Raw genomic sequence first — 24,217 nt, forward strand, 5'->3', positions numbered from 1 at the left:
ATATTTAAACATAATCGTTCCAGATTCCTATCGAACCACCTCTCGCTATTCTTTTTGTATGCATGAAGTGTCGAGTGAGTGAATTCCACCAATCTGTTGCGCCAGAGCAGTGTAAAAATGCGGCTTTTGTGATATTATGTGATGTTCTAAAGACTTTACAACAGAAATGAAGAAATCATGCACACAGTGGCAAACATTGCTGTATAATGGGATGATACGTTTTCTACTCCTGAGATGTGCTGGGGGGAAAAAGAAACTGATCAAACGTGATTGTTTACGCTTTTAGTTGTCGGCTCACCTATGCAATCTAATGTTCAGCGGGTAGCCCTCTTTGAGCGCATGAAAAATAAGGTGATTTTTGTGATTTTTAAAGTAAAATAAAAAGTAATGAATCTGATGATTCAGCTTCATTCCTAATACTTCCGTTTTTAATAAATCATTTTTGCGTCCATATCGGACGCACCAGGTGGAGAGACCCCGTGTAGCGGGAACACTGGTCATCGGCGAGAATTCCGAAATCCCTCGTTTTGGGCACGTAAAAAAATAATTTTTATAAGTCATTTTCAATATATTTTCTATCAGTATACGTAGGATAATTGTAAAACATTAAGTTCCAAAAAAAGATGATGTGAAACAAACGTCATTTTCTTCCCCCAAAATGAGATAAAAACGTGGACCGAACATAAATTTTGAAGATATCGCAAAACGGCTATTTACGGTGATAGAGAATTCGATTTAGAATGCCGGCAACGAATTCCAAACAAAATCGTAGCCGCGCGAGATTAGCCGAGCGGTCTCAGGCGCTGCAGTCATGGACTGTGTGGCTGGTCCCGGCGGAGGTTCGAGTCCTCCTTCGGGAATGGGTGTGTGTGTTTGTCTTTAGGATAATTTAGGTTAAGTCGTGTGTAAGCTTTGGGACTGATGACCTTAGCAGTTAAGTCCCATAAGATTTCACACACATTTGAACATTTTTTTTTCAGAATCGTATCTTCCTTCTCAAGTTATGTTTCCCCTCAGTTTGAAAAATATACTTTCGAGAAAAACGCGTTTAACGGTTTTGTAGTTAAATTGAATATACCTCTAGTCAGCGATGACTTGACCATAGAGCAATCTTTCCAGATCCCAAAGGTGGTCGTCCTCCATGTACTAGGTGACCATGGTGGCCCCGAGAGCGTCTTCGGCAGCTTCTGTCAACCGCTGCCTGCCCGCTCGTTATGCTTTTCGTCCGCTTTTGTGCAGAAGTTGTAACAGGCTGGCCCGATCTGCCTGCTAGGCCGTCGATGAAATTACTTGATGACTATTTTTCCCTCTGTGAATGGTTTTCACAGATTGCCTTGTAAGTCGATAACGGAGTTTCTGGCGAACTTGGGATGAACACTACAAAAAAGTAGATAGCCGAGAGAACATACAACGATAAGCCAAAACATTATGACCACCTACCTGGCCGAGCGGTTCTAGGCGCTTCAGTCTGGAACCGCGCGACCGCTACGGTCACAGGTTCGAATCCTGCCTCGGGCATGGATGTGTGTGATGTCCTTAGGTTAGTTAGGTTGAATTAGTTCTAAGTTCTAGGGGACTGATGACCTCAGATGTTAAGTTCCATAGTGCTCAGAGCCTTTTTAACCATTTTGAACCACCTATCTAATAGCCGGTATGTCCACCTTTGGCACGGATAACAGCGGTGACGTCTCGTAGCATGGAAACAATTCGGTCTTGGTAGGTCGCTAGAGGGAGTTGGCACCAATCTGCACGCACAAGGTACCCAATCCGCGTAAATTCCGGGGAGGAAGACGATGAGCTCTAACGTCACGTTCAATCACATCCCAGATGTGTTCGATCGTGTTCACATCTTCTGAGTTGGGGGACCGGCACATCAATTGGAACTCGCCCCTGTTTTTCTCGAACCACTCCATCATGCTCCTGGATTTGAGACATGACGCATTATCTTGTTGAGAAATGCTACTGCCATCGCGAAACATGATCGTCATGAAGGGGTATCCGTGATCTGCAACCAGTGTACAATACTCCTTGGTCGTCATGGTGCCTTGCACGGGCTCCACTGGACCCATGGATACCCATGTGAATGTTCCCCACAGCATAATGGAGACGCCGCCAACTTGTCTCCATCCCACAGTACAGGTATCAAGGAGCTGTTTTCCTCGAAGATGACGGATTCGCACCCTCCCATTGGCATGATGAAAAAGCTGTCGGGATTCATCAGACCTTGCAGCGCTCTACCACTGTGGCAGAGTCCAGTGTCGATGGTCATGTGCTCATTTCAGTCATAGTTGTCGATGTCGTGGTGTTAACATTGGCACGTGCATGATCGTTGGCTGCGGAGGCCAATCGTTAGGAGTGTTCGGTGAACTGTGTGTTCAGATCCACTTGTACTCCGACCAGCATTAAAGCCTGATGTTAGTTCCGCCACAGGTCGCCGCCTGCCTGTTTTACGAGTCTGCCTAGACTACGACGTACGCCATCGTAATGATGGATGGCCGCCCAACCTGACGACGTCTGGACGTGGTTTCACCTTGGGTTCGTCACGTGCTGAAGACACTCATCATATCACTCCTCGAACACCCATGTAGTGCGCTGTCCGTACCGAGCCTCCTGGCTATGACAAACAGTCCTCGATCAAACTCAGATATGTCGCGCGCCTTCCCCATTCTCCACACAGACAGCACGCTCTCTGATCCTACATGCACCGTGTGTTTGTCTGACTAGGAGTCATTCCTTGCCAGGTGACGCTGCTATCGCCTGGACATGTTTATATCGATAGTAGATCGGCAGTCATAATATTCTGGCTGATCAGTGTATTAAGCAACAATAAAAAATTCGATTTTGTAAAAGTAAAAAAAGGTTTCCACTAAATCTCTGTAGATGGGTACGGAGGTGGTGATGTAATGAATTTTCCTGGAAAGTACCTATACCGCGTAACTTGTTTTTAGTGCACAGAAGCTATCTGAAGAGCTTTACCTCAAGACTTTTTTTAATTTCGTTTACAGAAGTGCTTTAAACCTTTTTATTAGCTTAGTAACACCTTTTCATCGTATTTGATTTTTCTAGTATTGATTTACAATATAGCGTGTAATAAAATGCTGCCGAAACTTCAGTATTTTCTAACTTTTGTTTCCATTTCCTAACTAATAAGCAATGTTAAAATTACGAATTGCAACTCATGGTTAGAATGTTGCAGCTGTTCGTACAGTACATTATATGTGCTTGTCGATGACTGTATCATTATGATGCGGTCCCTCGAAAGCTTCGCTGCCAAGGTAGCAGGGGAGCCAAGGCAACCTTCCAAACCTCTGAAATGTCAAATTAAATAATTAAGTTGACACGACGTTCAGGTCGTTACGTTTCCATTAAAAGTTAAACGAAAGTCTCATTTTGTATTTAAAGGTAATTTTAAATGAATCGTCTCCATCTAACAATTGTAAACGTCCATCCGCGTACTCGAAAGCAGTTTCCGACTTCTTGAAAAGCCACGACACGTTCTTGTTCAAGTAATTTGTAGGCGAATATCTTTATTCAGTAGATACTGTTATTAGAAACTTCTCTTCACCTCACTTATGACGAAATGCAGGGATTCTGTGTAGGGAACACATAAATCATCCTTCGGAAGTGTGGTGTCACCGCCAGACACCACACTTGCTAGGTGGTAGCTTAAATCGGCCGCGGTCCATGTAGTACATGTCGGACCCGCGTGTCGCCACTGTGTAATCGCAGACCTAGCGCCACCACCAAGGCAGGTCTCGTAATACGAGCGAGCACTCGCCCCAGTTGTACGAGAACCTAGCTACCGCCCAGTTGTACGAAGCCTTTCTCTCTCATTAGCCGAGAGACAGAATAGCCATCAGCTAAGTTAATGGCTACGAACTAGCAAGGCGCCATTTGTATCAGTGCCTATAGCTTACGAGTATTCAAGAGAGATGTATTCCAAGGACTAATTAAAAGATAAGTAATAAGCATCTACATACTTTTCTTCTTATTCATTTATAAGTTCTCATGTTCCAGACTTCACGCCCGTCTGCTTTAGCCGTGCGTGCACTATCGGCTACAGCGTTAGTCTAGAGTTCATTTTCAGCAATCTCAACTTCACGGTGTCGGCCCAGCTACCGACACAACAGGAAGAATGACCAAATATACTGTTTCTATGAAAACCATACTTCTATCCCACCTTACAAGCACTTCAGCCAGGAAGCAAAATCTCAAAACCCCTCCTACCCCCTCAGGGCTTCATTTCCCTATATTTCTAACCAAATTCGCTACGACATTATCAAATTTCGGTTTATTCAGTAGCTATTAAGGAATTCCTTCATTAACTACGGAGTACATTGTATCCTTTCCGGTGAAAGATGTAATCTTTGTTAAAATAAAGTAAATAGAAGCAAAAGTGTGTAGCGTTATTGGCTGAAAGATTCAAAGATGTACACTATTGTGTCACGTAAGGACTAAATTAAGTTTCGCGTGATAGGTCACTGCCAAGTAACATAGTTTGATGAAACTTGGATCATATATAGAAAGAGCTGCTACAGTGTAGTACAGGATATAACTGACACAGATATGCAATGATACGAATACAAATGATACTTTCATTTAAAGACAGTAATCACATTGCAGTTACCGCGATTTATGATCACCTGGGCATTACAAAAGGCGGAACATGGTTCTTAACAGGGTGAGTGATCACGGACGGCAGAGCGCGCTCTGCAACCTGCTCTCATGCTAGCCACAAGGTTGGCTTGGTAGGGAGTTCGTCATCTACATCTACGCCTACAATCTGCAAACCGTTGTGAAGTGCATGGCAGAGCCGGCCGCAGTGGCCGTGCGGTTCTAGGCGCTACAGTCTGGAGCCGAGCGACTGCTCCGGTCGCAGGTTCGAATCCTGATTCGGGCGTGGATGTGTGTGATGTCCTTAGGTTACTTAGGTTTAATTAGCTCTAAGTTCTAGGCGACTGATGACCTCAGAAGTTAAGTCGCATAGTGCTCAGAGCCATTTGAACCTTTTTTTTTTTTTGCATGGCTGAGGGTATCTTTCCTTGTTCCATTTACGGATGGAGCGCGGGAAGAATGACTGTTTATAGGCCTCTGCGCACGGTGAATTAATCTAAACTTGTTCTCACAATCCCTATGGAAGTGATATGTGAGAGGGGGAGTGGGGTGATGTAGTATATTCCTAGAGTCATCTACATCTATAGCCATACTCCACAAGTCACCTGACGGAGTGTGGCGGAGGGTACTTTGAGTACCTCTATCGGTTCTACCTTCTATTCCAGTCTCGTATTGTTCGTGGAAAGAAAGATTGTCAGTATGCCTCTGTGTGGGCTCTAATCTCTCTGATTTTATACTCATGGTCTCTTCGCGAGATGTACGTAGAAGGGAGCAATATACTGCTTGACTCCTCGGTGAACGTATCCTCTCGATATACCACAGCATCATCCGCAAAAAGCTTCAGTGAAATTCCGATGTCATCCACAAGGTCATTTATGCATATTGTGAACAGCAACGGTCCTACGACACTCCCCTGCGGCACACCTGAAATCACTCTTGCTTCGGAAGACTTCTCTCCATTGAGAATGACATGCTGCGTTCTGATATCTAGGGACTCCTCAATCCAATCACACAATTGGTCTGATAGTTCATATGCTCTTACTTTGTTCGTTAAAGGTGTGGCCGTGCGGTTAAAGGCGCTTCAGTCTGGAACCGCGTGACCGCTACGGTCGCAGGTTCGAATCCTGCCTCGGCATGGATGTGTGTGATGTCGTTAGGTTAGTTAGGTTTAAGTAGTTCTAAGTTCTAGGGTACTTATGGCCACAGATGTTGAGTCCCATAGTGCTCAGAGCCATTTTTTGTTCGTTAAACGACTGTGGAGAACTGTATCGAACGCCTTGCGGAAGCCAAGAAAGACGGCATCTACCTGTGAACCCGTGTCTATGGCCCTCTGAGTCTCGTCGACGAATAGCGCGAGCTGCGTTTCACACGACCGTCTTTTTCGAAACCCATGCTGAGTTCTAGTCTCCATAAAAGTCATTATACTCGAACATAATACGTGTTCAAAAATTCTACAACTGATGTACGTTAGAGATATAGGTCTATAGTTCTCACATCTGTTCGACGTCACTTCTTGAAAACGGGGATGACCTGTGCCCTTTTCCAATCCTTTGGAACGCTACGCTCTTCTAGAGACCGCTGCAAGAAGGGGGGCAAGTTCCTTCGCGTACTCTGTATAAAATCGAACCCTGGAGCACCCCCCACTTGACAGTACCCCACTCAGATCCCACATCACAGCCGTTATCAAAATTGTGAATAATGCTGACCACCATTCATTTCTCGGCATTTTGGGGCCCTGGTCAGCAATTTACTGAAGGCGGATCGAAGCTGGACTGCTGGAATTGTCGCAGTCTCATCCAAAATGTTTCAGCTCTTGAAGGCTATGAGGGTTGTTGCGATACACCTTAGACTTGAGTGCTCCCCACACAAAGTATTAAGTCTTTGAACAAGATCCTGAACGTGGGCTTTCCACTACAGCTTACTATCTATCTGAACACCTAGAAATTTGAACTGTTCAGTTTCACTAATCATATTTTAGAGTTACCCATAATACTATAGGGCATATCATTTATATAAATAAGGAACTCGGAGCGACACCAACACTGATCCCTGGAACACCCCCCACTTGACAGTACCCCACTCAGATCCCACATCACAGCCGTTATCAAAATTGTGAACTCACACCACTTATTGCCCGAACCGCCCATTAATGAGCCAAAAATATCCTTCTAGAATGGGAAGAGTTACCCCAAAACATAATACCATTCGACATATGTGAATGAAAATAAGCAAAGTAGACTAATTTACGTGTCGAAGTATCACTCACTTTTGATACCGTTCGAATAGTTGATCGTTGGTAAAGCAGATACCAGACTGAGATTCATTGGAAGAATCCTAAGGAAATGCAATCCGAAAACAAAGGAAGTAAGTTACAGTACACTTGTTCGCCCACTGCTTGAATACTGCTCAGCAGTGTGGGATCCGTACCAGATAGGGTTGATAGAGGAGATAGAGAAGATCCAACGGAGAGCAGCGCGCTTCGTTACAGGATCATTTAGTAATCGAGAAAGCGTTACGGAGATGATAGATAAACTCCAGTGGAAGACTGTGCAGGAGAGACGCTCAGTAGCTTGGTACGGGCTTTTGTTAAAGTTTGGAGAACATACCTTCACCGAAGAGTCAAGCAGTATATTGCTCCCTCCTACGTATATCTCGCGAAGAGACCATGAGGATAAAATCAGAGAGATTAGAGCCCACACAGAAGCATACCGACAATCCTTCTTTCCACGGACAATACGAGACTGGAATAGAAGTGAGAACCGATATAGGTACTCAAGGTACCCTCCGCCACACACCGTCAGGTGGCTTGCGGCGTATGGATGTAGATGTAGATGTAGAAGTAATCGCATACTGATAGATCTGGTGACCTGTGTGGCCAGCTGGGGCAGCAACCAGACTGACCTCTGCTAACAACCCTGTCAAGAGTGAAGATTGTGTAAATGTGCTCCAAGGAACCGGTGTGGATCACGTGGCTGGCGCATACGTGGCGTGCACGTCACGGGGTGTGGTTATATGCATAGATGCAGGTCCAATCGTATCCACTCGTCCGGGCCACTTTTATTTGCCACATCCTGTACAAGTTATTTTACTTAAACATAAGAATGCTTTTGACCAATAGTATTTACTTGCGAAAACATTATCATGTTGGTGTTTCTGTTCACAGAGAATAATGTATCCGGCAAAGATGGACTCCAGTTGCGGAGCTCAAGCAACGGATCTGCAAGCAACGGTGAAGCGGGCGCGCTGTCCGAACTTTCCGGCACAGGGGGAGACCAGCTGGAGAGGCCGTCGCCAACTGCGAATGACACTGTTCACCTCGAGAGACGGGTGGGACTCTTCAGTGGGGTGGCTTTAATCGTTGGGACTATGATCGGTGAGTCGCCTGCTTTTTCCGCTTCTCGCCCTTCTATACTAAATAACAGCACAGCGCCTTTTTGCTCAAAGAACAAAGACAATATTAAAAAACAAACACAGTACCTGAGAAGTGAAATTTTGAATAAATTTCTGAGGAGCGTTGTTGTCTCGTAAAACTACTCCTTAGAGAAATTATTTACGGCGAAATTCTCTCTAGAGAGTTAGTACGAAATAGAGAATTATTCAGGTCGACAGCCTACAAACGAAAATCAGGAACAAATAAAACCATTATACGATATGACAGAAACTGAAAATTATTAAGATAATTTTGAGACAATTGAAATAAGTAATCAGCAGTAAATGCTATATTCCACAGGACTTAACGATGGTATAGTTGAATTGGCACTTCGTTGAGTCGCCTCTCAGAAATAACAAGGTAATCTTACTTGCCACCAGGTATTGGTAGTTTTAGCACCTGGTGGCTTAAGTAAATTGCTCTTGTCTACCTATGAAAACAGTGGTACCTTTTACATTTTTGATTTTACATCTGCCGCTTGCTGCATAGTCCCCTTCCAGGATGTCTGTTCTTAACTGTAGTAATTAAAGGCAAAAAATAAGACAAGTTACGCTACAGACCGCTACGGTTGAATTACAAAGACATCTTACGTTATATTTATTTTATTCGGTGTTTGAAATGTGAATTTATGAAGTAAACAAAATTCTAATGAACATTGCTTCTAATAATTCTTAGTCGTTTCTAATTTATAACATACTTAAAACGATGTTAAACTTGAAAAGTTTTAGGTTTCGTTCAGCAGCTATGAAATACAAACCATAATGGTCGGCAATTTTTAAAATAATCTTTCTTTTTTTAGAACGCAAACAATAAGCTGAAAAGAAAAGAGCAAGCAATTATCGCATCACGCATGACAGAAATTTTAAGATTTTAATTTGACAAATACCTAATACTGGCCTCTACGTACGCTCCCAAACCTACTGGTTCAGATTTTCTAAATTATGCTTCTGTTTCGTTCGTTGAAGTCGGCTGCGCTTGATTTCGAGTCACAGTTTAATTACATGCCCTCATATGATTCCTTGTAGATCTCCACGTAAACTTTTCATTATTTTAAACGTGTTAAAGTTCTGTAAAAGAAATGTCGTATCTCAACATCGCAAATCACGGGAACGTTTTTGGTAAGATATTAAGATTCGTTAGGGATCACGGCAGCGCACAGTGAGCAGTTGACGTGTTCCTCAGCGTTGCCTATCCAACAGGGGCCTGCCGCGTCAGGCGGAATGATGGGTTCGGTTCTAGAAGTGGCTATGATGACGTAACACCAAAATAAACAACTGTGACATTAATACTGATGAATTATTAACGTCGCTACGGACTTTACCAGTTATTACGTTCATATTGGTGTTTATTAAAACGTTTAGGGTATCTTGAATACGGTCTGCGTTTAGGTCCAAACAGAAGACATTTCTTTTAATTAATTTGAATTATTAACCATTTGGAAAGAACGACGAATTTTCCACTTACCGCGAAAGAAATTGACGGTACATCCCTTTTCACATCGCCACACACTACATTTTATTTTTTTGTAGGACTTTATTCATGTTGATTAACTTGATGGTGGGTAACACGGCTGACTGAATTTGCTAAAGTGAAAAATTATCTTCAAACAGCCGGGATTACATCATTTGTTGCGAGATTTGAGACTAAAGGTGACTCTCGAAACTAGTACTATCTTTAAAAAATCGTATATTGGAGGCTGCCTGGGGATGATTTGATCATGTTTCTAATACTTTTTCCTCTTATTGTTTTAGTTCATGCAAACTGAATGCGTTTTTCCATTTAGTCGGAGATCCGAAAAACTATGTGTAAACGGGACGCGGGAGAAACTGAAACCTTAGTGTAACAAAAGGGCACTGTGCTATGCTTGTTGAAAAATCGATATAATGGTTGTCGATATGCTATCAAACGAAAATAACATATTAGATAATACGTTTAGTTAAAAAACGAGAAATTCACTCTAAGTTAGTAAAATCCCTAACACGTAACAAATAATTGTTATTTGACTGTGCTGAACTGAATCACTGTGATGCTACATCTATCAGTCTGACAAGTGCTCTTGCAGTTATGAAAACAGTTGTACAGAACAAGCAAAGCTTTTATAACGCCTAACATTTATTTAGACATATGTATCCATAAAGGTTTAGGTCTTTTGCAGTCATCCCATTTATCAATATACTGTTAATATAAAAAATTATCAAATATTCAGTTTAAAAATTATACAAATAAAAAATAATGAAGTGCTGTATATTTTTTCAGGCTCTGGAATTTTTGTGTCTCCGTCAGGCCTTGTGACTCGTACAGGTTCTGTAGGGATGAGTTTTGTGATATGGGTCTTCTGCGGATTGCTGTCACTACTAGGTGAGTAACATCTTCATTTGTTACCTTCTCAAATTCCGGTCAAACTTAACGGTAATTAATAATTGTGGTAAACTATGAGACTCTGTGACGTAGTTTAATCTGAGCATTTCTGTGCGTTGTTTTACGTCACAAACTTTTTTTCTGATTTCTTCAATAACAATCAATTATTCAAAGTTATTTCCACTGGTTATTGGTAGTGCTTGCACCAGATTTAAAGAAAATATTGGTTTGTTAAGTGTAAATAACATTTATTAATTGTAAACTCGCAGCAACATAGTACACACATCAAAAAAAGTTTTGCGTCACCTCGGTTCCGAGAGTTCCGGAACCTGCACAGAAAACTGAAATAGAGATCAACATAAACATCATTTCCACCCTTTTTATTGCATGTTGTACCACCATATAGCAAGACCTTCAGAGGTGGTGGTCCAGATTGCTGTACACATCGGTACCTCTAATACCCAGTAGCCTGTCCTCTTGCATTGATGCATGACCGTATTCGTCGTGGCATACTATCCACAAGTTCATCAAGGTACTGTTGGTCCAGGTTGTCCCACTTCTCCAAGGTGATTCGGCGTAGATCCCTCAGAGTGGCTGGTGGGTCACGTCATCCATAAGCAGCCCTTTTCAATCTATCCCAGGCATATTTGATAGGGTTCATGTCTGGAGAACATGCTGGCCACTCTAGTCGGGTAATGTCGTTATACCGAAGGAAGTCATTCACAAGGTGAGCACGATGGGAGCGCGAATTGTTCTCCATGAAGACGAGTGCCTCGCCAATATGCTGCCGATATGGTTGCACTATCGGTCGGAGGATAGCATTCACGTATCGTACACCCGTTACGACGCCTTCCATGCTCACCAGCAGCGTACGTCAGCCCCACAAAATGCCACCCCAAAAACGTCAGGGAATCTCCACCTTGCTGCACTCGCTGGACAGTATGTCTAAGGCGTTCAGCATCACTGAGTTGCCTCCAAACACGTCTCCGACAATTGTCTGGTTCAAGGCAAATGCGACTCTCATCGGTGAAGAGAACATAATGTCAATCCTGAGCAGGCCATTTGGCATGTTGTAGGGCCCATCTGTACCGCGCTGCATGGTTTCGTGGTTGCAAAGATGGAACTCGCCATGGACGTCGGGAATGAAGTTGCGTATCATACAGCCTATTGCGCACAGCTTGAGTCGTAACACGACGTCCTGTGGCTGCACTAAAAGCATAATTCAACATGGTGGCGTTGCTGTGAGGGTTCCTCCGGGCCATACCCCGTAGGTAGCGGTCATCCACTTCAGTAGTAGCCCTTGGACGGTCTGAGCGAGGCATGTCATCGACAGTTCCTGTCTCTCTGTATCTCCTCCATGTCTGAACAACGTCGCTTTGGTTCACTCCGAGACCCCTGGACACTTCGCTTGTTGAGTGCCCTTCCTGGCACAAAGTAACAATGCGGACGCGTCGAACTGCGGTATTGACCGTCTACGCCGGTTGAACTATAGACAACACGAGCTGTGTACCTCCTTCCTGGTGGAATGACTGGAACTAATCGGCTGTCGGACACCCTCCGTCTAATAGGCGCTGCTCATGCGTGGTTGTTTACATCTTTGGGCGGGTTTAGTGACATATCTGAACAATCAAAGGGCTGTGTGTATGATACAATATCCACAGTCGACGTCTATCTTCTGGAGTTCTGGGAACCGGGGTGATGCAAAACATTTTTTGATGAGTGTATTTTTAAACTACGTTGTTTGATGTATGAAGTAAACAACTGTTAACCAAAATAAAACTATCTTTGTTTGGGTGCCTGCACATCATCGTGGGATAGTAGGAAGAGCATGCTTCACTAAAATGCCTTTTACGTCTACATCTATATGATTACTCTGCAATTCACAGTTAAGTGTCTGGTAGAGAGTTAATCCAACCAACTTCAGCTGCTTCTCTACCGTTCCACTCTCGAACAGCGCGCGGGAAAATTAACACTTAAATCTTCCCGTGGGAGCTCTGATTTCTCTTATGTTATTATGATGGTCGTTTCTCCATATGTAGGTGGGCGCCAACAAATTTTTTTCACATTCAGAGGAGAAAGTTGATGATTGAAATTTCATGAGAAGGCCTTGCCGCATCGAAAAACGCCTTTGTTTCAATGACTGCCACCTTAACTCGTCTACCATATCCGTGGCACTCTCTCTCTTATTCCTCGATAGTAAAAAATGCGCCACCATTCTTCGGACTTTTACGATGTCCGCTGTTAGTCATATTTGATGCGGATCACACACCGCACAGCAGTACTCCAGAAGAGGGCGGACAAGTGTAATGTAAACAGTCTCTTTAGTAGACTAATTGTTCTGCCAATAATTCACAATCTTTGGTTTGATTCCCCCACAACAATATCAAAAAATGGCTCTGAGTAGTACGTGACTTAACATCCGAGGTCATCAGTCCCCTAGAACATAGAACTACTTAAACCTAACTAACCTAAGGTCATCACACACATCCATGCCCGAGGCAGGATTCGAACCTGCGACCGTAGCAGTCGTGCGGTTCCGGACTGAAGCGCCTAGAACCGCTCAGCTACCGCGTCCGGCACAACAATATCGGTGTGATCGTTACGATATAAGTAATCTGTAATTAAAACCCCTAAGTATGTGAGTCTACAGCCTTTAATTTGTATGATTTATCGTCTAACTGAGAATTAGCGGATTCCTTTTAGTACCCATGTGGATGACTTCCCACTTTTCATTATTTAGAGTCAATTTCCACCTTTTGCAGTATATAGATATCTTGCCTAAATTATTTTGCAATTTTTTTGATCATCTGTTTACTGTACAAGACGATAAATGACAGCATCATCTGCAAACAGTCGAAGATGGCTGCTCAGATTACCCCTAAATCGTTTATAGAAGTTAGGAGTAGCGCAGGGACACTTCCTTGGAGAACGCCAGATATTACTTCTATGACTTCTGCTTTACTCGATGACTTTCCGTCAGTTGTTATGAATTGTGACAGGAAATCACGGATCCAGTCACATAACTGAGACGATACTCCACAGGCACGCAATTTACACTACTGGCCATTAAAATTGCTACACCAAGAAGAAATGCAGATGATAAACGGGTATTCATTGGACACATGTATTATACTAGAACTGACATGTGATTACATTTTCACGCAATTTGGGTGCATAGATCCTGAAAAATCAGTACCCAGAACAACCACCTCTGGCCGTGATAACGGCCTTGATACGCCTGGGCATTGAGTCAGACAGAGCTTGGATGGCATGTACCGGTACAGCCACCCACGCAGCTTCAACACGATACCACAGTTCATCAAGAGTAGTGACTGGCGTATTGTGACGAGCCAGTTGCTCGGCCACCATTGACCAGACGTTTTCAATTGGTGAGAGATCTGGAGAATGTGCCGGCCAGGGCAGCAGACGAACATTTTCTGTATCCAGAAGGACCCGTACAGGACCTGCAACACGCGATCGTGCATTATCCTGCTGAAATGTAGGGCTTTACAGGAATCGAATGAAGGATAGAGCCACGGGTCGTAACACATCTGAAATGCAACGTCAACTGTTCAAAGTGCCATCAATGCGAACAAGAGGTGACCGAGACGTGTAACCAATGGCACCCCATACCATCACGCCGGGTGATACGCCAGTATGGTGATGACGAATACACGCTTCCAATGTGCGTTCACCGCGATGTCGCGAAACACGGATGCGACCTGGATTCATCCGAAAAAATGACGTTTTGCCATTCGTGCACCCAGGTTCGTCGTTGAGTATACCATCGCAGGCGCTCCTGTCTATGATGCAGCATCAAGGGTAACCGCAGCCACGATCTCCGAGCTGATAGTCCATGCTGCTGCAAACGTCTTCGAACTGTTGGTGCAGATGGTTGTTGTCTTGCAAATGTCCCCCATCTGTTGACCCAGGGATGGAGACGTGGCTGCACGATCCGTTACAGCCATGCGGATAAGATGCCTGTCATCTCGACTGCTAGTGATACGAGGCCGTTGGGATCCAGCACGGCGTTCCGTATTACCCTGCTGAACCTACCGATTCCATATTCTGATAACAGTCATTGGATCTCGACCAACGGGAGCAGCAGTGTCGTGATACGATAAACCGCAATCGCGATAAGCTACAATCCGACCTTTATCAAATTCGGAAACGTGATGGTACGCATTTCTCCTCCTTATACGAGGCATCACAACAACATTTCACCAGGCAACGCCGGCCAACTGCTGTTTGTGTATGAGAAATTGGTTGGAAACTTTCCTCATGTCAGCACGTTGTAGGTGTCGCCACCGGTACCAACCTTGTGTGAATTCTCTGAAAAGCTAATCATTTGCATATCACAGCATCTTCTTCGTGCCGGTTAAATTTCGCGTCTGTAGCACGTCATCTTCGTGGTGTAGCAATTTTAATGGGCAGTAGTGTAATTATAAGTTGCTTGTGAGGAGCGGAGTCAAAAGTCTTTTGGAAGTCTAAAAATAGGGAATCAATTTGATGTCCCCTGTGGATAGCACCCATTATGTCGTGAGAATAAAGAGGTAGTTGTGGTTCATAAGAACGTTATTTCCTGAATCCATGTTAGCTATTTGTCAGTAAACCGTGGTCTTCGAGGCGACTCATAATGTTAGAGGACCGTAGATATTGGTGTGGCTAGTGCAACTTTCCAGCCATTGCGTACGAATGTTTCTACGAGTGTGCGGCTATATATGGTTGCGAAGCATAGAGCTATTGAATCAGCATACTCCGAAAGGGACCTGACTGATATTCTGGAATATCTGTTTGTCTTATTTTGTGGAGGAATTTCGGAAAACCTTGTTTACTAATTCTGATTTAATGGCGCTGTCATCAATAATATCACTATTGTCATCGCGCAGTGGAAGTATTGATTGCGTCTTGCCATGTGTGCTTTACATGTGACAAGAATCTCTTTCGGTTTTCTGCCAGATTTCAAGACAGGTTTTCGTTATGGAGACTATGAAAAGTATCTCGCACTGAAGTTCGTGCGAAGTTTAAAGCTTCTGTAAAACTTCGCCTGTCTTTGGTATTTTGCGTTGTTTTAAATTTGGTATGCTTTTTCCGCTTCTGCAACAGTTTTCTGGCCTGTTTTTCTATCATGGGGAATTATTACCATCTCTTATTAATTTATTTGGTATATATCTCTCAACTCGAGCTATTCTTTCCGTAGGACGCTCTAGTTTCAAACCTGTAGATGAGTCTCTCGATTCGGTATCATCTATATCCTGCCACCCAGCCGGTGTAATGACATGTAGCATTGTGCTTTCTCATCATCTGGGCGCACAGCGAGGATTACTGACAGTGATCCTACGGGATTTATGCCAAAGGCTTCAGTGGGCTTTAGGCAAAAACCCGCTTACTCTTAGAGTGAGTTTTTTATACACACATGAAAAAGTTTCTGCGTTCATACGCTTACTCTGAAACTTACATCGAACAGAAAATTCAATTCAGTTTGTCCTCACGACATGAAGTGGTATATATATATATATATATATATATATATATATATATATATATATATACGCAAATCAGTTGGTTCTACAAGCTATTTAGAATATACATGTGATAATTGCAAATGAACTGAGTTTCTTAAATGTCTTAACACTCGCCTAGGCGAAAATAATTTTCGCCCTAAGGAGGCCGCCTGCAGAATTATTGAACGACCAATTCTTGATTGATTCAATTGGGGATCCTTATCGCCATGGATTAATGCAAGAGACTGCAAAGATTCAGAGCCGGAAAAGATGCACGGATGGTTCGAGATAGCGTGAAAAGTGCTGAAAGGCCTACAGTGAGAGACGTAAGAACAAGAAAGACGTTGCACATCGCAGGAAGCCAATTCCAACAGCCTGCGTCCCATAATGCGTCAAGAAACACACTGCTTCCTCAGCCGTGTTATTTCGCGTAATGATGAAGACTCGGAAACGAGAGAAAATCAGACTCAGGCGGATAGATACCCACAATCTTCCTACACGAGTGCTACCTACGAGTGGAATAAATGGCTCTGAGCACTATGGGACTTAACTTCTGAGGTCATCAGTCCCTTAGAACTTAGAACTACTTAAACCTAACTAACCTAAGCACATCACACACATCCATGCCCGAGGCAGAATTCGAACTGTAGCGCCTAGAACCGCTCGGCCACTCCGGCCGGCACGAGTGGAATAAGCATGAAGGAAACGATATTGGTGCACTATGTACCCTCCGCCACTCGCAAGAGTGCATCTGTTGTGTTGTGTGTTGTGAGACTTTCCGTGGAGCTGTGCCAAGACGGGCGAACCAATGAAGAGCGCGGTTTCGTACACAAGGACGGCACGTGGGGGCGCGGGGCCAATGCTGGCCCACCTTGACGTAGTATCTTTCCATTCCCTTGCCGAAGGCAGGGCTGCCCTCAAACCTTTTATAAACAAGTACAAGGTATTTCACGACGGAGTGGTATAGCCAACTCCAATTATTTAAGTTCATAAAATAGTAAATCCAGTTTTCTATGGGTGGAAATTTACAGTTCTTCGAATGTAACGGATAAAATAAAATCCTCAACAGTGATAAGTACACACAAGTTGTTTACTGAAGCAGTTTATCGAACGCAAAAAATAATTTCAGCAACAAAATTAATAGTGAAAATGCCGTCAACGACTTCAATGCACTTTTCTGTTTCCTTCGTAACGTTACATGTATGCCCTCTGCACACACAGTGGTTCTCTTTTCCCTCTGCAGATTTCACTTTTCATCCATCCCCATACACAAAGTCGGATGAAATAAGATCCGGTAATCTTGGTGGCTGTTAAAACAGACCATTGCGACGTTATATCTGTAAGGGAATGTTTCCTTTAGACGACGTGTTAGGTGATGGAATGGTGTACATGAGTAACGAGCTTTGAAAGAATATGATAACGTATCTGACGGTGGACTAAGAAACCGAAAACCGGTTCATAGCGAAGTAATAAATATTATTGTGGAACATTAATACGTTGTATTCAAGATATTAAAATGTGCTCAGTCTTATAGTCAAAGAGCCCTCTTCCAATAATTGTGGTAATTCATTGTAAAGGAAGTCTCCTTGTGTGAAACAATAAGCCCAATTAAACGACCGCCATTCACAATGCACAACATGTTTGCAGAGAAGCGACATCAGAATACATGACCAGTGTCCACAAAGGTACGTGGCGTTCCATCGAAACACAGGAGTGGGTATGGATATTTTTCATGTTATAATTTACGAATATTGCTTAATAGGTGAACAGTGGGAATGCAGTTAACACTCGACAAACGAACACCTTAGATCCACTGAAGAGCTTCACCCACATTTTGCTCACGTCCTCGTTCATGAGAAACGTGTTTGTTCATATTATTTCCACTAGCTTTGCGGAAAATACGAGTAAACACCCTAAACTTCGGTGATCTACAGGTAAGAAACCGCTAACGGTTTTCTGTTCTAAACACGTAGCAAGAGCGTTTCAAAACCAGATTTACATATTTCAAATGTGTAAAGATGTATGACATTGTTTTAAATACTTGTATTATCAGAAAATTAGCTTGAAAGTGCTGTTTCGGGTGATTCATACATAAGAACATAGGACATTCGAAGCACCTTTAAAAACTGTGGAAGATACTAAGAGAAGTAACAGTTCTTTAAACACCAGGATTTGTGGAACGCTGTGCTAGCTCGTCATGCCGGCGACATCCTAGGTCCCGCAAAGATGGAAGAAGAATTATTGAAGTAATTAATTCCAGAGCTAACCACAGTAGCATCCACCAAGATGGCCGGTTGCGATTTTGATTCCAGCCTTATGTTCTGAAAGGCTTAGTGCCACATGATACTTTACCCTGTTTTAGAAATGTACATCGGGGTTCGTGACTGATGTGGATTATCGAGCCGAATATAATAACTCTGCGTTAACTCACATACCCTGCAAATCACAATAAAAAGCATGGAAGAAAGCACATTTCATTTCACGCTATAGCACGGATTCGTTTCGTTCCATTTGCGGTTGGAGAGTGGGGAGAATGAGGGATTAGCGCATTTATGACCGCTGCTTTTCATCTAATTTTATCTTTATACTATAGAGTGGAATGATATGTTGCGAAAAAAAGTATATTCTTAATATTCTCACTGAAAACCGTCTCTTGAAGTTATATACGTACGTAGGTTCTCTTGCGACTTTATGAGCATCTATTAATACGGCTGTCAGCTAAGATTTATCAGCATTTCTGTAACTGTCTCTATCTAAAAATAAGTAAGGCTATGACTGTTCACGCTGCACTTTGTTGTATACGCCCTATGTCCCTTGATAGTCCAGCCTGATACAAATCTCACACTCATGAGCAATATCCCAGTACAGGCTGCAAAATTCTTTTGTAAGCTCTTCAGTGGATGTGAGGTGCTCCTTTGTCGACGGTTAACTGCATACCTTCTAGAATACTATGTCATCAGCGGAAAGCCTAAGATGACCATTACTGACAACCACTAAGTCCTTAATTTGTAACATGAACAGAAATGGCTTCCCGGACGCGCACCCTAAATAACTTCTGCATCCGCAGAAGATTCTCCGTACAGGATAGAGTGCAGCATTTTGTCTGTCAAGACGTTCTCAGTGTCGTCAAAATCCTGATGCGATGTTCCGAATGAACGTTCTCTTTGTTTTTCAGCAGTACTAGCACTGGAACAACTAAGTCGAAACAAAGCCCTTGGAGTAGACGAAGTTACCTCAGAATTATTGAGATGCTTGGGAGAGCCACCCATGAAAAACTATTCCATCTGGTGTGCAAGATATACGAGACGGGCGAAATTCCCTCAGTCGGCAAGAAGAACGCCATATTAACTGATTCTTCCGTTGCTTCTTGATAAACAAAAATGAAAAGCACAATATTATTTATATTATACCCATAAAATATTGTGTTGTTCATTTGTGAGCCTGTCATAATTCAAATTCTGAGCTGACAGGTGCTGGCAGATAAGAATATTACCGACCTACTAGTTTAATAAGCCGTGGTTGCAAAATATTGACAAGAATTATTTACAGAAGAATGGAAAACAGAAGAAGCTGGCCTTGGGGAAGATCAGTTCGGGTACTGGGGAGATGTAGGACAACGCGAGGCAATACTGACCCTACGACTGATCTTAAAACATAGGTTATAGAAAGGAAAACAACGTTTACAGCACTTGTAGATTTAGAGAAAGTTTTTTGACAATACACTCTTTGAAATTCTGATGACAGCAGGTGTAAAATACAGGGAGTGAAAAATTATTTACAACTTGTAGAGAAACCAGACTTTAGTTATAAGAGTCGAAGGAAATGAAAGGGAAGCAGTGGTTGAGGAGTGAGTGAGACAGAGCTGTAGCTTGAGCAAGCAGTGAGGGAAGACAAAGAAAAATTTGGAAAAGGAATTAAAGTACAGGGAGAAGAAATAAAAACTTTGAGGTTGCCTGATGACTTTGTAATTATACCAGAGACAGCAAAGGTCTTGGAATGTGGTCGAATTACATCAGGCTATGCTGAAGGTATTAGGTAAGGAAATGAGTAACTAGAAAAAGTAGGTAAATTTTGCTATTTGTGCAGCAAAATAACTAATGATGCCCGAAGTAGAGAGGATATAAACTGAGGGCTGCCTATAGCAAGAAAATTATTTCTGAAAAAGAAGATTCTGTTAACGTATAATACCAATATAATCGTCAGGAAATATTAACAATATTTCCTGAATGTATTTGTTTGAAAAGTAGCCTTAAGCGTAAGTGAAACGTGGACGATAAAGAGAGTAGAAGCTTTAAGAATGTAGTGCTACAGAAGAATGCTAAATAATAGGTGCTTAGGTCTAGTATATAATGCGGCGGCTCTGGATCAAATAGGGGAGAAAAGAAATTTATAGAACAACTTGACTAAGAGAAGGGATCGGTTGATGGGACACATGCTGAGGAATCAAGCAATCGTCAATTTGGTAATGATAATGAAGGGAACTGTGGGGATAAGAATTGTAGAGAGAGATCAAGGAATGAATCCAGTATGTAGGTTCAAACACATGTATGTTGTGGTAATTAGAGATGAAGAGAGTTGCACAGTATAGACTAGCGTGGAGAACTGTATTAAACCATTCTTCGAACAACAACAGCAACAGCCGTTGTAGTTGAGTAGTAGGAGCAGTTGTTAGCGGGTTACTGAAATAAAACTGTTTATAGAATTTAGAAATATGCTCCTATCCAAGTGTTAAATACAGTGTTGTCTTTTTCCCCGAAGACAAAAGAAATCTATACGCAGTCTCTAATTTTTCTTTCAGCAATAAAACTAATAGGTCATTAAATTTTACTCTTTAACCAAATAAATGGCACTTCATTCAACTGAATAATATTGGACTAAATCACCGTAATCCTTCTAAGAGATCTTACTTTGCGTGGAATACCGAATGGTGATACAGTCATAGGGAGGGAGATGCAGAGAAATAAACAGAACGTAGGGAGAGACGGGTAGGCAATAATCCCAAGAAACAGGCTGAATCGCAATTCAATCAGCTGCGCTGTTTACTACCAAAGTGAATTATTTCTCGTGAATCACTCAGACTAATAGCCCAAGCTCTTAGTTAATGGGGTGTTAATGATTTTGCCGCTGCAAAGGTAATCGGACCTGGCCCTGCCGCACTTGAACTAAATTGAGAGTGTGTTTGAGTGTTGGATCAGGTAAAAGCACTCTCCATTACAGTTCCATTCTGTAGCTAACTGTTGCACCACTAATGCCGTTACCTCACTGTAAGCAGAACAGTGATTTGATTTACGAAGTGTTCGCACTCAGTTGTCCTCTCTGTCGCTTTCTTCTAACAACGTTCGCTAGTTAGTGAGCTTGTGCCTGAAAGATTCCACTAACTGTTTCCCTCCTAATATCTTTTTTGCTATACAAAATTGCTGAGTGCATCCCTCGGAACATGCTTCATAGAAAACAATGTTTGGAGACTTGCGCAGTCTTCTGGAAAACAATTAACTATCTGCGTTGAGTTTTTCATGGATACGTCTGTATATCTGAATATCTTGACAGAAAGGAATGTTTTAGTAAGAACGTATTATCACAACGACAGAAAATATTATATCTCACACTGAAAAATAGCGAATATTTTAACTAATTATGCAAGTCTCAGCAAGGTAACCTTTATTGAAATTAATGTTTCTGTAATTTTGACGTTCTGCTACTATTCATTGTGCCACTATGCCAGGAAGAACATATCGTATTCTGTACGAAAAAAATGAATAAATTAACTGTTTGTTGATGCTGTGGTCTTGAGTCCTGAGACTGGTTTGATGCAGCTCCCCATGCTACTCTATCCTGTGCAAGCTTCTTCATCTCCCAGTATCTACTGCAGTCTACATCCTTCCGAATCTGTTTAGTGTAATCATCTCTTGGTCTCCCTCTACGATTTTTACCCTCCACGCTGCCCTCCAATACTAAATTAGTGATCCGTTGATGCCTCAGAATGTGTCCTACCAACCGATCTTTCTTCTAGTCAAATTGTGCCACAAACTCCTCTTCTCCCCAATGCTATTCAATACCTCCTCATTAGTTATGTGATCTACCCATCTAAATTTCAGCATTCTTCTGTAGCACCACATTTCGAAAGCTTCCATTCTCTTCTTGTCCAAACTGTTAATCGTCCAAGTTTCACTTCCATACATGGCTACACTCCATACAAATACTTTCAGAAACGACTTCCTGACACTTAAATCTATACTCGGTTTTAACAAATTTCTCTTCTTCAGAAACGCTTTCCTTGCCATTGCCAGTCTACATTTTATATCCTCTCTACTTCGACCATCATCAGTTATTTTGCTCCCCAAATAGCAAAACTCCTTTACTACTTTAAGTGTCTCATTTCCTAATCTAATTCCCTCAGCGTCACCCGACTTAATCGACTACATTCCATTATCCTCGTTTTGCTTTTGTTGATGTTCATCTTATATCCTTCCTTCAAGACGCTGTCCATTCCGTTTAACTGCTGTTCCAAGTCCTTTGCTGTCTCTGGCAGAATTACAATATCATCAGCCAAACCTCAAAGTTTTTATTTCTTCTCCATGGATTTTAATACCTACTCCGAATTTTTATTTTGTTTCCTTTACTGCTTGCTCAGTATACAGATTGAATAATGTCGGGGAGAGGCTACAACCCTGTCTCACTCCTTTCCCAACCACTGCTTCCCTTTCATGCCCCTCGACTCTTATAACTGCCACCTGGTTTCTGTACAAATTGTAAATAGCCTTTCGCTCCCTGTATTTTACCCCTGCCACCTTCAGAATTTGAAAGAGAGTATTCCAGTCAACATTGCCAAAAGCTTTCTCTAAGTCTACAAATGCTAGAAATGTAGGTTTGCCTTTCCTTAATCTATTTTCTAAGATAAGTCGTAGGGTGAGTATTGCCTCACGTGTTCCCATATTTCTACGGAATCCAAACTGATCTTCCCCGAGGTCAGCTTCTACCAGTTTCTCCATTCGTCTGTAAAGAGTTCGCGTTAGTACTTTGCAGCCGTGACTTATTAAACTGATAGTTCGGTAATTTTCACATCTGTCAACGCCTGCTTTCTTTGGAATTAACTGATTAGTCAAAATACCTAGGAAGGATTGTTGCGTTTGAAGATGTATCGTGTATGACACCCTAATGATGCAGCTAGATGCTAGTTTAGACACGACATCTGGACAATCTATAACGGACGGCTGTGTACTGAACATGCCACGATGTCTAAAGTTAACCGGCTTTGAACGCAGTGCAGGAGGCATGGGTCAGGAACATCAGAGAGCACACACAAATTCAGGACTACAGTTTTTAGGGTGGTTCTTCAGTATCGCAGAGAATGTATCCACGCCGCAGCAGACGACTAAATGTGCTCGGGGAACGAACGACACACGACCTCTGCAGAGCCAACCCAGGACTAAATGGAGACAGATGACCGCATAGGCTTCAGCAGCCTACAAGCGATTCTTGCTCCTTTACCGACACTTCCACACTGACAAGGGGAGGCCGCCATTTGTGAAATTCAGATTCGATTCATACTGCGCATAATAAAAGCTCATGGCCAGAGGTGTAATGTGGCAAAGCACCGAGATGCACTTCTCAGCCGTTATCGAGAAAATCGACAGTTAAAACAAACCGTTGCGGTGAAATGCTCTCTACGATTAATAGTTTCATACAGCGTCGTGGCGCAGCGGTAAGCGCTCGGGTTTGTAACCGGAAGGTCGGTCGCCGGATCGAATCTCGCGCCATGCAACATTTTTTTTATTATTAGTTTTTTTGTAATTCAAATATATATATATATATATATATATATATATATATATATATATATATATATAAACTATTAATGAATTGCTTATGCATTTTGGTGAAGGCGGATCGCTCTCCAATTGTACCGCCTCCATTTTTCCGTTTGCTTAACATGGTGTACCAAAGCTCTCACGTCCGCACTGATTTTCGACGATGTTATAAGTTGCGCTAGGGACCGCATCTACCTTCTCTCGAAGTTAGCAGGCAACTACGCTTTTATGCGGCGGCTCGTTTCGGTCCATTCAACATCTGTCCTTCAAGTGTAACGAGCGAGTGACGGAGCTTATATTTCATACCTGCCACAGAAAATTTGTGTTCGTGGGGTTTCTATTCTAATTCGAACGTTTGACTTACGCTATACGTATTCGTTTCGGAATATCGTTTCTACGTCTTCCGTTAACTATACGTGGTTCACATTACGAAGACAATTAATAACATTTGTGAAATACAACTTTGTTTGCGGAAAACATAATGATGTTCGAAGTCGCCAGTT

General features: G+C 42.5%; 1 protein-coding gene across 2 annotated transcripts in view; it reads left to right on the top strand.

Moving 5' to 3' along the window:
• Window positions 1-24,217, top strand: part of LOC126471209 (b(0,+)-type amino acid transporter 1) — a 591,197-nt gene that overhangs the window by 282,837 nt on the left and 284,143 nt on the right. For both annotated transcript variants that reach the window (XM_050099324.1, XM_050099323.1), the window contains exons 2-3: window positions 7,778-7,987; window positions 10,301-10,402. In XM_050099324.1, the coding sequence (XP_049955281.1) occupies window positions 7,778-7,987; window positions 10,301-10,402 (312 nt within the window). The remainder of the gene's footprint in view (window positions 1-7,777; window positions 7,988-10,300; window positions 10,403-24,217) is intronic.

This window comes from Schistocerca serialis, chromosome 3, assembly GCF_023864345.2.
Source record: "Schistocerca serialis cubense isolate TAMUIC-IGC-003099 chromosome 3, iqSchSeri2.2, whole genome shotgun sequence".
Taxonomy (NCBI): domain Eukaryota; kingdom Metazoa; phylum Arthropoda; class Insecta; order Orthoptera; family Acrididae; genus Schistocerca; species Schistocerca serialis.